At 46.6% G+C, this 15,635-nt stretch overlaps 1 protein-coding gene across 1 annotated transcript in view; it reads left to right on the top strand.

The window, feature by feature from the left end:
* TBC1D20 (TBC1 domain family member 20) overlaps positions 1–15,635 on the top strand; it is a 38,200-nt gene that overhangs the window by 13,725 nt on the left and 8,840 nt on the right. The window contains exons 2-4 of the mRNA XM_087962420.1: positions 2,978–3,163; positions 8,117–8,197; positions 12,905–13,091. Of these exons, the coding sequence (XP_087818546.1) occupies positions 2,978–3,163; positions 8,117–8,197; positions 12,905–13,091 (454 nt within the window). The remainder of the gene's footprint in view (positions 1–2,977; positions 3,164–8,116; positions 8,198–12,904; positions 13,092–15,635) is intronic.

Raw genomic sequence — 15,635 nt, 5'->3', positions numbered from 1 at the left:
TGCAGCTGAACAGGCTGTTCCGTTACCTATTCCAAAATCCTTTTTTAAAGACCAAGAATTCAGATCATTTAGGTCAATAGGATGTATTAAATCCAAGCCAAAAGACAAGAGCTTCACCAGATTAAACCCTCCCGATCGGATTATTTGAGTATGGATTCTAAAACTGCACATTAGATATGCAATTAGGTAAGAGGTGTATTATGAAAGAGGGCTTTAAATACAAACAGGTTGTGCTACTTTGTTCTGGACTCATCTGTTCTGAGGTGATTGCATTATTTTTTCCCCCAACAGTAATATAGTTTCTTCCTTTTCCTGATGATAATAAGGCCTGTGAAATAAATAAGTGAGGATTACCAACTTTTTCCTGGCTTTGATCAGATATGTAGGGCAGTCGTGATGTAAATGCAAAATTTCTAGGCACATTGGATGCTTTTTACACATCAATATTTCTTTGCTCCTTTATCTTTCAATTTAAATCTATGGGTTGTTTTTTTTTAAGGTGGGTGCTATCTTTTTTAAAACAGCCTTCTGAAGTGAGAATGTTTCTTTTGTCAATTCAAGTTAGGAAGCAAGGGTGTGACTTCTGTTGAGGTAATTCCCCGTTAGGAGAATGAGTGCACACAGGGAGATGTAGTGAGAGTGGTGAGGAATAACACACAACCAGCACACAGATACACCGTATAGTAAAGTGTAGGTTTTTACTTCCAGGAAATGGTTAAGTAAAGTCCAACAAGCAGTCCAAGTCATACACGGTTAAGGCAGTCAGTATTCAGTCCAGGGATAATAAAAAAAAACAAAGTCTAGTATCATAAACAGTTCAGTAACAGACTTACATCAAATCCAAGAAGAACTACTGTGTTTCTCCAACAATACGCCCCCCCCCAATAGAAAGACCCAGCATGTTTCATAGGCATAAGATGAAATTAAGCCTCTCCCCCAAATTTAGGCCTATTTTAAAACATGTGAAATGGGGGAAGGGCGGAGGGGACTTGCCGTTAGGAGTGCCTGCAGGCAGCCATGCCTCGCCACCAGCCACTCCTAACAGGTGATCATGGCGAAGCGCAGAGAGCTCCCTACTCCCACCAAGTATCTTTGCTGCAGACCCAAGACCTTCGGTGCCCGCCACTGTTGCTTTCCCTTCTGCCCATGCCGCTGCTGCGTTTGGAGCTGCCACTTCTGCGTTTGAAGCACCGCCACTGTTTGGAGCGCATTTGGAGCACCGCCGTTTGGAGCACCGCCGCCGCGTTTGGAGCTGCCGCTTCTGCGTTTGGAGCACCGCCACCGCGTTTGGAGTGTGTTTGGAGCGGCGGCAGTGCTCCAAATAGCAACGGTGCTCCAAACGTGGAAGCGACAGCTCCAAACACGGCGGCGGTGCTCCAAACGGCGGCGGTGCCCCAAACGCGGAAGCGGCAGCTCCATACACGGCGGCGGAATGGGCAGAAGGGAAAGCAACAGCGGTGGGCGCCGAAGGTCTCGGCTCTGCAGCAAAGGTGTGTGGTGGGAGTAGGGAGCTCTCCGTGCTCCACCACGATCACCCGTTAGAAGCGGCTGGTGGCGAGGCATGGCTGCCCGCAGGCGCTCTAGGCGAGGATGCAAGGGAGGGGGAATTAAGTCACCCCTGAAATGATGGCCTAGCCGTTTTTTCAGGGCTCAAAAAAAAAAAATACCCAGCCTTATTTTGTGAGAAACACAGTATGATCAGCAACAGTCAATAGGGAAATATTCAGGAAACAGGAAACATCAGAACATCCACCAACTAGCAACTGTCAACAACAGGACTAAACAACCCAGGTTTCTGGCTCCATCTTATGGCCGTTTGAGGAACCACACCCCGTTACAAGTTTAGCATTCCCTTAAAGAGACAGTATTAAATTGTCTATCCTGGTTTATATATTTCCAACCCAACTGTTAGGTGACTTACATTCCTAACAACTTCATTCGAAAATCCTGGTTCAGCTGGCTAGACTGATGTCTGTTGGAACTTCCCTTCTCGGGCTTTGATCCTGAGTTTCTTATTAGATTTTTTATCCCACCTTTATTACTTTATAATGAACTCAAGGTGGCCAATGTGCCTAATACTCTTTCCTCCTGTTTTCCCCATCACAACCCTGTGATGGGTTGGGCTGAGAGAGGATGAATAGGTCAGTGATGGCTAACCTTTTCAGCTTGGTGTGTCGAAAATCGGGAAAAAGTGTAGCCTTCCTCGGGTCGTGTGTCACTCCAAGAAATATCAATAATTTGGTTTATGACGGACTGGGCTGGGGCGATCACAAAGGGCTGTGAAACTCGTCTCCCTGGTCTCAGGGCTGCAGGTGCAGGATGTGGGGATCGGAAGGCCACCTTACAGGGCTGTGAACCTCATGGATCTCCTTTCCTCCTGTAGCGTTCCTGAGGTAATGAAACTGACAAACCTCAGTTTATGGCGGTTAAAACTGGTTCTCTGCTGCAAAGATCTCGCGGCAGCGGTGACACCACGCCTCCACGCAACAAGCAGGGAGCAGGGATTGGAGCAGGGCACAGGCAGCCTCTAAATGTGCAGGTTTTCCCCACACCAACAGGCGTGTCAGTCAAAGTGCCTTGGCGTGTCACGAGTGACACGCGTGTCATAGGTTAGCCATCACTGGAATAGGCCAAAGTCACCCAGCTGGCTCTCATGCCTAAGGCTGGCTAGAACTCACTGTCTCTTAGTCATGGACCGAAAGCCACCCTCCAGATTTCATCCCTAAGGTGGGACTAGATTTCACTGTCTCCTGGTGATTGACCCAAAGTCAGCTTTCATTCCTAAGACAGGACTAGAACTTACCTGGCGATTGACCCAAAGTCACCCAGCTGGCGTCTGTGTCTAAGGTGTGGCTAGAACTCACCACTTTCTGGTTTCTAGGCCGGAACCTTAACCACTAGGCCAGACTGGCTTGAGGCCAGTTCTGGTTGGTGGGAGAAGCGGCCCTTGACTCATGTCGGTTTCTGTCTCTTTCAGACTCGGACGCCAAGCAGAAGAGGAAGGTAGCCGAGATCTACCAAGTGCTAAACAATGAGCCGGTGGACATTGCTCCCCTCCGGCGCATGGCTATCAGCGAAGGAGGCCTTCTCATGGACGAGATTCGCTGCAAAGTGTGGCCCAGACTTCTCAACGTGAACATAGACGACTTGCTGCCTGCACCAGGTGAAGCCCCCAGTTCTGACCACTCGCCGAGCCTTGGAGCGTAGGGCTGGGGGTGCAAGCCCCTCTTGCCCCCAGAACATTCCAGCCCTTAATTGTGGGGGGGGGGTCTTGATGCTCTCTGAGTTGGGTTGCTTTCTTGCAGACATTTTATTACCTGACTAAGTAACATCATCAGTCCTAGAAGGGAGTGAAGTCTGCAGAGAAACGAGGAGCAGGAGAATTGCAGAATCTTTGATGCTGTCTGAGCTGGGTTGTTTTATTGCAGACATTTTATTACCTGGCTGGGGAACCTCATCAGTGCTAGAAGGGAGTGGAGGGGGGTGGACAGAAGAAGGAGGAGGAGGAGGACTATCAAGTCCTTGGTGCTCTCTAAGATTGGTTGTTTTCTTGAAAACGTTTCAGGACCCAATATCATCCGTGTTGGAGGGAAGAGAGAGCAGGAGGATTGTGGAGTCTTTGGTGCTCTCAGAGCTGGCTTTTTTTTCTTGTAGACATTTCAAGACCCAACTAGGGAACATCATCAGTGCTAGAAGGGAGTGGGGAGCAAGAAGAGGACAAGGACAGTGGGATCCTTGCTGCTGTCTGAGCTTGGCTGTTTTCTTGCAGGCGTTTCATGACCCATTTGGGTAATATCATCAGTATCATATAGAAGAGAGTGGGATTTGGGAGGAAGAGGAGGAGAAGGGCTGGTGGGGCTCCTTGGTGCGCTGTGAGCTTGGCTATTCCTTGCAAATATTTCGTTGCCCAACTAGATAACATCAACACTGATAGAAGGGAATTTGTCAGCTCTGAGATTCAGCTTCCAAGGATGTTAAGGAATGAAAGTGGGGTGGAGGAGTTGGAAAGTTCAAGGTTATTTCGTATTAAAAAATTCCAGCTTCAGTTAATTGGTTCTGGTGATTAATGAAGTGTAAGAAGTGGGAGGAGAGAAGGCTGATTTTGTGAAACTCTCGCTGAAAACGACTTTCAATTTGGGAAATTCCATAGACGTACCAGAGATGTTCTAATCAATCAATTGGAGCTTATACTTGTCTCGGAGTGATTGATTACCCTGGACAATTTCTGGACGCCTAACAGGGATGTGGTTTGTAGGGGGAGGAGGAGGAGGAGGAGGAGGAGGAGGAAGATAAAGACTGTGGGGTCTTTGGTGCTCTCTGAACATTGTTTTCTTATAGACTTTGAATTACCCAACTAGATTACATCATCAGGACTTACTACAAGGGAGTGGAGTGAGATGCTTACAAAGCTGCCCATTTAGACGAACAAGCTAACAAGCCAACAACAACCAGAAGTGGCATTCAGCCAGTTCAGACCGGGACAGGCAAAACGGTAGTTGTAAATTTTGAGTAGTTTGGAGAACCAGCAAATATCACTTCTGGATGGCCCCCCACCCATTTGACCCCGCCCTTTCCTGTCCTAAATTCCCTTTTTTTTTTAGCGCAGCGGATTCGCGCCTCAGGAAGCCGTGCACGCGTGCCTGGAAGCCATGCACGCTTGTGTGCGCTCACATTTTCAGTAAACCGGTGGTAGGATTATTTGAAACCCACCACTGACAACAACTTATTCAAGGAACCACCAAGAACTCTCCCACGGCAAGGCACTAGTCCAGTGATGGTGAACCTTTTTGGTGTGGTGTGCCGAAAGCACCCACAATGCAATGCACCCATCCTCCATGCGCGTGTGCAACACACACACACCCCTTATCTGCACTGCACATGCGCGCGCTTCCCAGCTGATTTTCGGCCTCTTTGAGGCCTTTTTCGCCCTCTTAGAGGCTCAAAGGAAGCCTTTGGAGGCCGAAAAGCAGGCCGGTTTTGGCACTTCCCGTAACGGCCCCATTTTTTGGCTTCCAAAGGCCGCAGAGGCTTCCCTCGAGCCCCTGGGAAGGCGAAAAAGGCCTCAAACGGGCCGAAAATCAGCTGGGAGCTTGCGTGCCCGCACAAATGGCTGCGCATGCCACATCATGGCACTGGTCTATAAGGAAACAGTAAAAAAAAAAAAAACCACTCCCTTCTAACCCTGAAAATATTATCTAGTTTGGTCATGAAACGTCTGCAAGAAAACAACCAGGCCCCAAGGACCCCACAATTCAACCCTGAGCTACATTTATTCTCTTCTATTGAAACTCTTGGTTGCTGGTTGTGAGTTTTTTTTTTTTTTTTTATAATTTGACTCCCCTAATATGTTTGGAACAAACAAAATGTTAAAAAGTTACGATATTTATGTCGTTCCTTCCCAAGGACATTTAAATTATATTGCAAGTAAGCAAAAGATCTTAACAATTCCAAAGGCCTGTCGCAACCTTGGAGCACCCCTAATGTTTGGAAGTTGAAAGTTTGATGCCCCCTAAATTGGTTGTGCTGGGAAAAAAACAAATCCAGCTATCTCTAGGATGTTAAAGCATTTTAAAAATCCAGACTCTCATGACAGCTTTCATCGCTTTCAGCTGTACAGATGGCAATGACAAGTAACCATGATAGATGGTTTAATCATGGTACATATTTTTTTCCCCAATGAAGGCAAAGCTGTGCTTTGCAGAGATCGTAGGGGGAGAGCTAGATTAGTGCACAGGTAATCCTCAACTTATAATGGTTCATTTAGCAGCCCTTCAGAGTTACAACGGTACTGAAAAAAACTAATTTATGACCCATTTTTCCTCCTTATGACTGTTTCAGCATCCGTGTGGTCACATGATTTACATTCAGACCCTTGGCAACTGGTTCATACTTACAACGATTGCAGTGTCCTGGCGTCGCATGACCCCCTTTTGTGACGAGCAAAGTCAGTGGGGGAGGCCCGATTCACTTAACAACGGGTGTTAACTAACTTAACTGCAGTGATTTACTTAACAACGGTAGCCAGAAAGGTCGTAAAATGGGTCAAATGTCTCACTGAGCAAGAGAAAGCTTGGGCTCCATTGTGGTAATAAGTCAAGAGTTACAGGTAATCTCAATTTACGACCACGACTGAGCCCAACATTTATGATGCTCAGCGAGCCATTTGTTAAGGGAGTTTTGCCCCATTTAAAGACATTTCTTGCCACAATTGTTAAGTGAACCACTCCAGTTAAGTTAGTAACAACGTTGTTAAGTGAATCAGGCTTCCACACTGACTTTGCTTGTCACAAAAGGGGATCACATAACCAGGGGTGGGATTCAAGTTTCTTAACAACCGGTTACTTGGGCGTGGCCTAATTTGTGGGCGTGGCTTGGCGGTCACATGACTGACTGGGCATGGTTTGTATGTAAATATTGTAAATATTTATGTAAATATTGCATTTTTTATAAAAAAGAGCAACTTTTACCCCAGAGCAGGCAAAGCAGGCAGGCAGATTAAGTTGCTCCCAGAATCACAGATTCACTCAGAGATCTATCTTTTTGCAATCTGCTACCTGAGTCTGTCACATAAAATTTGCATGCAAGCAAACTCACAAAATTAACACACAACATACCGTTATGTAAATATTAAATGTTTTTATTTAAAAAAAAGAGCAACTTTTACCCCAAATCAGGCAAAGCAGGCAGGCAGATTGAGTTGCTCCCAGAATCACAAATTCACTCAGAGATCTATCTTTCTGCAGTCTGCTACCTGAATCTGTCACATAAAATTTGCTTGCAAGCAAACTCACAAAATTAACACACAACACATCATTATGTAAATGTGGCTTTTTGCTGCCCACACCCTGGCGACGGCAGGGTCTGAGTTCAGAGCCCTGGGCCTCTCATGGTAAATAAATAAACACACGGACACAATGTTTACTCGGGATGAAGGCCCTGAACAAAGGGCAGGTACCTCCTTTTATTAGGTTGCTTGCAAGCGTCATAGCAGGAACAAGGAAATTTTCCTTATAAGGTAATCTACATAATTATGCTAATGCAAAAACTATACATTTAACTGGGGTCTTATCACCTCCACTCTTAGCCCTGCCCAGTTACTTTCTTTTCCCACATAACTTTCGTTTCTCCAGCCAGTATTTTTCCACACAGTCAGCACTTTGTCACATAGCAACATTACTGTCCATCCAGCACTTTTACAAGGTTGACCATTGCAACATTAAGCGTCCATTTATTGTTGTATATTGCAACATGTAAACATTGAATTTTTTTATTAAAGAAAAGAGCAATTTTTACCCCAAATCAGGCAAAGAAGGCAGGCAGATTGAGTTGCTCCCAGAATCACAGATTCACTCAGAGATCTATCTTTCTGCAATCTACTACCTGAGTCTGCACTGAAAAATAGAAGCTAGGAAGGTTCGGCTCTGCTTTTAGATTAGCTAGAAAGCAAGAAATCCAACGGTTTCCTGCTTTCTAGTTAATCTAAGTCTCCAGCACAGCTGATAGTCAGAACAGCTGATGGTCGGGGGGAAAAAAGGAAAAATAGCAACTTACCAAAAATTAGGCTAACGCAGGCAAGTTGGATGGCGCGCATGCCAGGTAAGCAGTGAGTGGGCGGGGAGGGGAGGGGAGGGGCAGGGCCAGCCAGTGGTGCGATTTGCCGGTTCTCCAAACTGGGCAGAATCATAACAACCGGTTCTATAGAACCGGTCCGAACAGGTAGAATCCCACCCCTGCACGTGACGCCACGACACTGCAACCGTCGTAAGTACGAACCAGTTGCCAAGGGTCTTGTGAATTTTGATCTCGTGACGCTGGGGATGCTGCAATGGTTGTAAGTGTGAAAAGCGGTCATCAGTCACTTTTCTCCAACGATGATGTAACTTTGAACGGTCATTAAATGAACTGTTGTAAGTCGAGGACTTTCCATGATGTTGGTTAGTCGCAAAACGAGACTCCCTGTCTCCCTGAGACTCCTTAACCGTCTTTTTAAGAGATGTCAGAACACAAAGCAGGCCTGGCTGAAAATCGTCCATGGTTTAACGGCACATTTTCTTAGTTTCCTGGTCTGTCTTTGTAATTAGCAATTAACTATGATATTCTTCGCTGTTCCGTTTAGAGGAAGAACTTCGGGAAAACAGCAAGGATTATCAGCAAGTCCTGCTGGATGTAAGACGTTCCCTCCGACGTTTCCCGCCAGGTACGGTGACCGGTCGATCCTTTTCCTGACCGTGACAAATTTTGGACTCTCCTGCAAAATTTTATTTATTTTATTCATTTGATTTGTCAGTCTCTTACAAGGTAATAGGTATAGATATAAACATGAGTAAGAGTAGAGGATATAGGTACGAATAAATGGGGACAATAGGATAGGGACTGGAGCAGAGGTGGTATTCAGCAGGTTCTGACCGGTTCTGGAGAACCGGTAGCGGAAATTTTGAGTAGTTCGGAGAACCGGCCAATCCCACCTCTGACTGGCCCTGCCAACCCCCATCTCTTCTCTGCCTCCCATTGAGTCCCAGCTGATCGGCTGGGTCTTCTTTGGTTGCCCTGCACAGGAGAACAGAGCTGGAAAGCAGGCTAGTGGGGTGGGGAGGGATTTAGGGGATTTACCCAGTATATCCTTCCCCTGCCACGCCCACCAAGCCACACCCACCAAACAACGCCCACAGAAGCGGTAGTAAAAAAAAATCGAATCCCACCACTGGACAGTAGGAAAAGCACAAGCGCTGGCGCGATCTTTGAAAAGGCTCCGGTGAGGCTGATGCCGTGCACGGCCGCGTAAAAAGGTTGGGGACTTGGCCTAAACAAGGATTCATTTGCTGCAGCTTTCCTCAAGGAGATGCTGAAGGAATACAGGGAGTCTTTGACTTATAACAATTCATTTAGTGACCGTTTGAAATTACAAGGCACTGGAAAAAAAAAGGGGCTTATGACCGTTTTTCACACTTACGACCATAGGAGTAGCCAGGTGATCACAATTCAGACACTTGGCAGCTGACTCATACTTATGACGGTTGCAGTGTACCGGGGTCGCGCGATCTCCTTTTGCAACCTTCCAGCAAGCCAAGTCCATGGGGGAAGCCAGATTCATTTAACAACCGTGTGACTCATTTAACAAATGCAGTGATTCACTTCACAACTGGGGCAAGGAAGTCGTTGTGGCCTGCCAGCGGAACTGGTGGCAGACTCGGGCAGTGAGGAGGTTGGGGAGGAGCATGGGCCAGTCCCGGAGTCTGGGGAAGGCTCGGACGGGCTCTGCGTCGGAGGCAGAGATGGGGCCAGGGCCGTCTGACAGTTATCAGCTGCCTTCAGAGTCGGAGATCAGCGGGAAAGAAGAGCAGCTGGAGCCTGTTCCCAGTGTGCGCATGCGCAGAGCTGCCAGACGAAGGGAACAGCTAAGGAACAAGGGTCGACTTGGCAGTAAAAGCTCAGGTGGACGGTGAATGGCCCCTCCCATAGGGAATAAAAGAGGAGCGAAAGGGGAGTGGGGTTTGCAGGAGGCAATTAGTTCAATTCATTCAGGTGAAGATCTGTTCCTGACTTCTTGCCAAGTCATTGCTGCTACAGCGTGGGGTTTGGGAGCTATCGGCCTGGCAACTCTCCCAGCCTGATCAAGGTCTGGAGTTGTGAGATCTCTTGAAAGGCTCTTGGCTGGAGAGGAATTCCTTGAACCTAAATAAAAGGGGTTTTATCCGGACGAGGAGTCGGCTTCGTGATCTTGGGAAGGTCTAAGTCAGAACAGGAAGGTCGTAAAAATGGCAGAAAACTCAACTTGACAAATGTTTCACTTAGCAGCAGAAATTTGGGGCTCGATTGTGGTCGTGACTCGAGGATTACCTGTACATTTCTGCAACAGTCTGCTGTTCCTTATGCGGTTGTGTTAATTCTTGAGTCCTTCCCAAGGTTTTCTTTGCTACAAAACAAGGAGAGTTGGATGTTCTCCTATTAGAGGGAGTCCTTGAGTTATAACCGGCTGCTTAGCAACCACTTGAATTCAGGGCATCCTCAACGTTCAACCATTCGCTGGTATGACTGTTCAAAGTTACGAAGCCCCTTCGTAGATCACACTTAACGACCGTTTGCAGCATCCCCCCGCGGTCATGTGGTCGAAATTCTGACGCCTGGCAACTGACTCACATTTTTGATGGTTGCAGTGTCACATGATCCCCTTTTGGGACCTTCGGACCAGCAACCTTCTGGGGAAGCCTGATTCACTTAACAAACTGTGTTACTAACAGAACAATTGCCGTGACTCCCTTAACCACTGTGGCAAGGAAGTTCGTAAAACGGGACAAAACCCATTTAACGGTCTTGGTTATCAACGGACATTTTGGGCTCGATTGTCGTAAGTCGAGGACTATCTATACAACACATTCCCAGAAAGCTATTTATGAACCCGTTGCCAAACGCACCCCATAGATAAACCATGGCTTAACGACGGCTACGTTTGCTTAACAGCTGCCACAAAACAGGTTGTAAAATTGGCTCCGGCCACATGCTGATCCACTCCCCAACTGTCACAATTTATTCCATCAATTTTCTTTCTTATTTATTCAGAAGATTAAAATATAAAAGAAACCAATAAGTCCTGACTTTAGGACCATAATTTCCAGGCTGAGTTAATCTTCTATATATATATATATATATATATAAAAGCGAAATACCCCTCACACATCATCGCAAAATGTCCAGAACTGTCAAGCCTACAAACTTGAAATTTGGCACCTATGTTCCTCTTGGCTTGTAGGTGCTCACTAAGAAAGGATTTTTTGAAATGGCCATCATAGCATTAGTATTTCCTATATTATTATTATTATTAACACGCTCTGATGCTAAGGAGTTCTACTCCCCCTCCCCACCTGAAAAAAAGAAATTTCCAAATGCAAAACACAAGCAGAGGAGTTTCAGTTTCACAGCACCAAGCAGCATTAGTACAGAACAGTTGAGCTAAGCCATGCCCAGGCTCCTTGCTGTCTGTCTCCTTGCTCACACAGCAAATACTGTTTCAGTTTCCAAACAGCCCTCAACTCTCTCACACACTGACAGGACGCTAGCCAGATGAATACCGATGGATGCTGGTAGGCCGAGGCAGAAATTCCTCCCCCTCCCCTTATTTTCCTCCCCAAAAACTAAGCCTGATCACATAGTTTTGTGACCGGAGCAAAGCACAGATATCCAGCTAGTAGAGAATAGAAATAGAAATAGGAAAAAAGGACAAGAACAAAACAGAATAGAATTAAATAGAAAACAGAGCAGAATAGGAAAAAAATGGAATGGAATAGGGGGTGGGATGGAATGGGAATGGGAATAGAATTCTTTATTGGCCAAGTGTGATCAGACACACAAGGGGTTTGTCTCTGGCGTAGAAGCTCTTAATATGCATACAAACAACAAAGTGATCAGAGAGAGATCATAAATCATAAGATAACCAACAGCAAGTGATAAATCGTGGCCAACCAATAGGAGAAGATAGCAGGAGAAACGAGAAGGTGAGAAACGAAGACAGGGCTGTGGGAATTGAGTGTTCAGCAGAGCGATGCCAAGTGGCGGGAGGGGAACCTATATGTCTGTTTGTTTTTGGCAAATGACGGTCTACTTCAAGAACTCCCCATCTAGGATCCTTCCCTTCCCCAGCTCAGCCCAGGGCTTGCGATCTTGTGGCTATAGCAACACCCCCAAGTGGCTCAGAACAAGTCGATCTTTTCCCAGTGGATCTGCCTGGTGCTCTCAGCCAATGGGGATATTGGGTTGCTTTGAGCTGCACATTGCGACACGCTGGCTAGTCTCAACATTTCTCCTGCTAAGTGAGACTGCTTGTTCAGTGGGTTTTGCCCTCCCTTTTACAGCCTTTCCTACCACCGTTGTGAAGTGAATCGCTGCAGTTGATGTGAACCTGACTCAGTTTGTGAGGATGTGAATAAGGTTGTAACTTTGAACAGTCCCTAAATGAACGGTTGCAACTCAAGGACTACCTGTAGATCATCCATCCTAACTTGGTGGTTCTTTAGAATAGAACTGAATAACAGAACTGGCGGGGGGGACCTCGGAAGGTCTTCTAGTCCAACTCACTGCTCAAGCAGGAAGACCATTTCAGACAAAATGGTTGCCCAATCTCTTCTTTAAAAACTTCCAATGTTGGACCATTCACAACTTCTGGTGGCAAGTTGTTCCACTGGTTAATTTTTTTCTCACTGTCGGGAAATTTCTTCTTAGTTCTAGTTTGCTTCTCTCCTGGATTGTGAGACAAGGATTCAGATAAGCATCGTTTCTTCTGCGGTTGCTTCATTCACTCCTTCTCTCTTTTGTTATGATATGTACAGAATAACAAGGATATGCACATGGAAGCATTTATGAGAGTAGTTAAGCATTTATGAGAGTAGTACTAAATTGAGTTAAAGTTTACTTTAAGGTAAACTTTAAACGGTCCAGGTCATATATGTTTAACAATTCACCCAATCGGAATATAGTATAAATAAGTACAGTGATTTTTTTTTGAACAAATTTTATTAATTTTTAAATAACAATACACAAACAAACAAAACATAGGATGTAGTAAGATAAAATATCTTTTCTAGAAAAAAACAAATAAAACATCTTATTTAAAAACAAAATAATTCCAAATTATCCCATTTCTATACAAACACAATTTAATATGTATGTTTATCTTATCTGTTCAACTTCATATCTTTTCCCAACTTCCCTTTCCTTCTATTTAATTGAATTTCTTTTGCCTTGAATTATATATATTCATTGTATATAGTTTCATTAGTTCTCTTCCACATCCTGTACAGTACAGTGATTTTTGTCTTAAAGCTACAAACATACATTGTTGGTTTATATATTGTCAACCCAACTAATTGGTGGATAGATTCCTAACACCTTTCCTCTCTTCCCTTCATTCCAGACATGCCCGATGAGCAGAGGGAGGGACTCCAGGAAGAGCTGATAGACTGCATCCTCCAGGTTCTGCAACGCAACACACAACTCCATTATTACCAGGGATACCATGACATTGTGGTCACCTTCCTCCTCGTGGTGGGGGAGAGGCTGGCCGCCACCCTGGTGGAAAAACTCTCAACCCATCACCTCAGGTATTTGAATTCTCCAGCATTTCTCAACCTTGCCGGCTTGAAGATGGGCGGGCTTCAACTCCCAGAATTCCCCAGCCGGCCTGGGGAATTCTGGGAGTTGAAGTCCACCCATCTTCAAGCAGCCAAGGTTGAGAAACACGGCTTTAATTTATCGAAGTATCTGTAGTTCAGTTTATGGGTCTAGAGCAGGGGTCGGCAACCCGCAGCTCCGGAGCCGCATGTGGCTCTTTCTCTCTCTCTGTTGCTGGTCGGCACCACAATTTTGAGAGGAGCTTCCGGTTAGGGGGCAGGGGAAGCATGGTGCACCAGGAAGAGACTCTATGGCAAGGCGTGGGTTTTCCAGTCGGCTCCACAATTGATAAGGCTTTCGGTTAGGACAGGCAGAGGAAAAAGGATGCCGCGCTAGGAGGAGACTCTATGGTGGGGGAACCGGACTTCCGGTTGGCAGAGGGAAAAGGACACTGCGCTAGGAGAAGACTATGATGGGAGAACCGGACTTCCGGTTGGCAGAGGAAAAAGGATGCAGCAAGCGAGGAGGAGACTCTATGGTGGGGAACCGGACTTCCGGTTGGCTGAGGGAAAAGGACACTGCGCTAGGGAGAAGACTCTATGGTGGGAGAACCGGACTTCCGGTTGGCAGAGGAAAAAGGATGCCGCGCGAGGAGGAGACTCTATGGTGGGGAACCGGACTTCCGGTTGGCTGAGGGAAAAGGACACTGCTCTAGGAGGAGACTCTATGGTGGGTAGGGAAACTGGACTTCCGGTTGGCAGAGGGAAAGGGACACTGTGCCGAGGAGGAGACTCTATGGTGGGGGAACTGGACTTCCGGTTGGCAGAGGAAAAGGATGCGCGCTAGGAAAAGACTCTATGGTGGGGAACCGGACTTCTGGTTGGCAGAGGGAAAAGGATGCCGCTAGGAAGAGACTCTATGGTGGGAGAACCGGACTTCCGGTTGGCAGAGGAAAAAGGATGCCGCGCTAGGAGGAAACTCTATGGTGGGGGAACCGGACTTCCGGTTGGCAGAGGAAAAGGATGCCGCGCTAGGAGTAGACTCTATGGTGGGAGAACCGGACTTTCGGTTGGCAGAGGAAAAAGGATGCCACGCTAGGAAAAGACTCTATGGTGGGGGGAACCGGACTTCAGCGGCACTGAAGTGGCTTACGACCGTTTTTCACAGTTCCACCCTTTGCATCATTCCCCACAATCAGGTGGCCCAAATTCAGACGTTTGGCGTCTGGTTTCATATTTACGATGGTCGCCATGTTTCCCGGGGTCACGTGATACCCCGTTTGCGGCCTTCTGATGATTAAACTCAATTTGGGGAGGGGGGCAGGGAAGCCAGATTCACTTAACAATTGGGTGACTCACTTATCAACCGCAGTGATTCACTTTACAATTGTGGCAAGAAAGGTCGTAAAACAGTAAAAAAGCTCACTTCACAAATGTCTCATTTAGCAACTGAAATGTTGTCCTCCCTTTGTGGTCGTAAGCCAAGGATTCCTGCGGGCACGCGAGCCGTCAACCCAGCTGGTCTCTGCCATGCATGTGTGGGAGGACGGGGTGCATTCATGGTGGGGTCCACATACATTGCATTTGGGGGGTTTGCGCGCGCATACTTTGGGCACTGACGTAGAACATAACTAAACACTTTACATGGCATGTTTTGGGTGTCTTATTTCCCACGTCTTGCCCACATCTTTAACTGTAACGTCCTGTGATGGCCCAGGGCATGACACAACAATAACAAAATCACAAAAGTAGGATAAATTCCCTTTAATGCCTCCAACTTGGCCCCAATGTCCAATTATCCTCGGCTGGAAATCGATCTCTTCCAAAAAAACAGTCTACGAAGGGCAGAAATGCAGTCCGAACCCAAAGTAAAGATAATTAGAAATAAAAACAACCAACACAAACCACACTGAAGGAATTAACACGACAGGCCAGGATGATAAATTGCAGACTTTCAAAGGATAATGCAGCAACCACAGTTGGGAGGATGTCAAAACCCAGTTAAGCAAAGATAATGCACGCTGTGCTTCCAGCAAGGAGCTGTGTGCAAACGCCTCACTTACATCCTGTTCTCCCAGCTGCAACTAATGAAAGGGATCAGGGCCCTTTTCTCTCCCATAAGCCATGTTGCTCCCTTCTCCATTCCTCCCTGCGTGCCCTAGGATGAAGAGGGTTTTGTCCCTGGGTCTTCCTCTGAATGCCCAGCCGGATTGTGCCCTTCCCCCGTTTCTTCCACAGCCACTGGAGCCACACTCCCACTCCCTGTCAGCAGCTCGATCTCCCCCTCAGAATCAGACTCCAACAAGGGCACTGACACTTCCCGCTCCCGAACAAACTTCTGAAGTTTAAACCAAAACAGGACAACACACCCCAAATGGCTCCAGGATGTTAGACAAGAATGCCAAACGTCAGCCTTTCCTAAACGTCCTTCGAGGAGCCTAATAAAACACGAATGTTTCTCAGATCGCAGCTTGCGTCACTTGCATTGTGTCCTGTGACACGCAAGATGTTCGTGGTTTTGTGTATATGTGTGGG

The sequence above is a fragment of the Notechis scutatus genome, chromosome 3 (assembly GCF_049901735.1).
Source record: "Notechis scutatus isolate UNSWTSFEM ecotype Mainland chromosome 3, rNotScu1.2, whole genome shotgun sequence".
Classification (NCBI taxonomy): domain Eukaryota; kingdom Metazoa; phylum Chordata; class Lepidosauria; order Squamata; family Elapidae; genus Notechis; species Notechis scutatus.
Note: the sequence above shows the minus strand (reverse complement) of the source record. Positions and strands in the feature narration are given on the sequence as shown.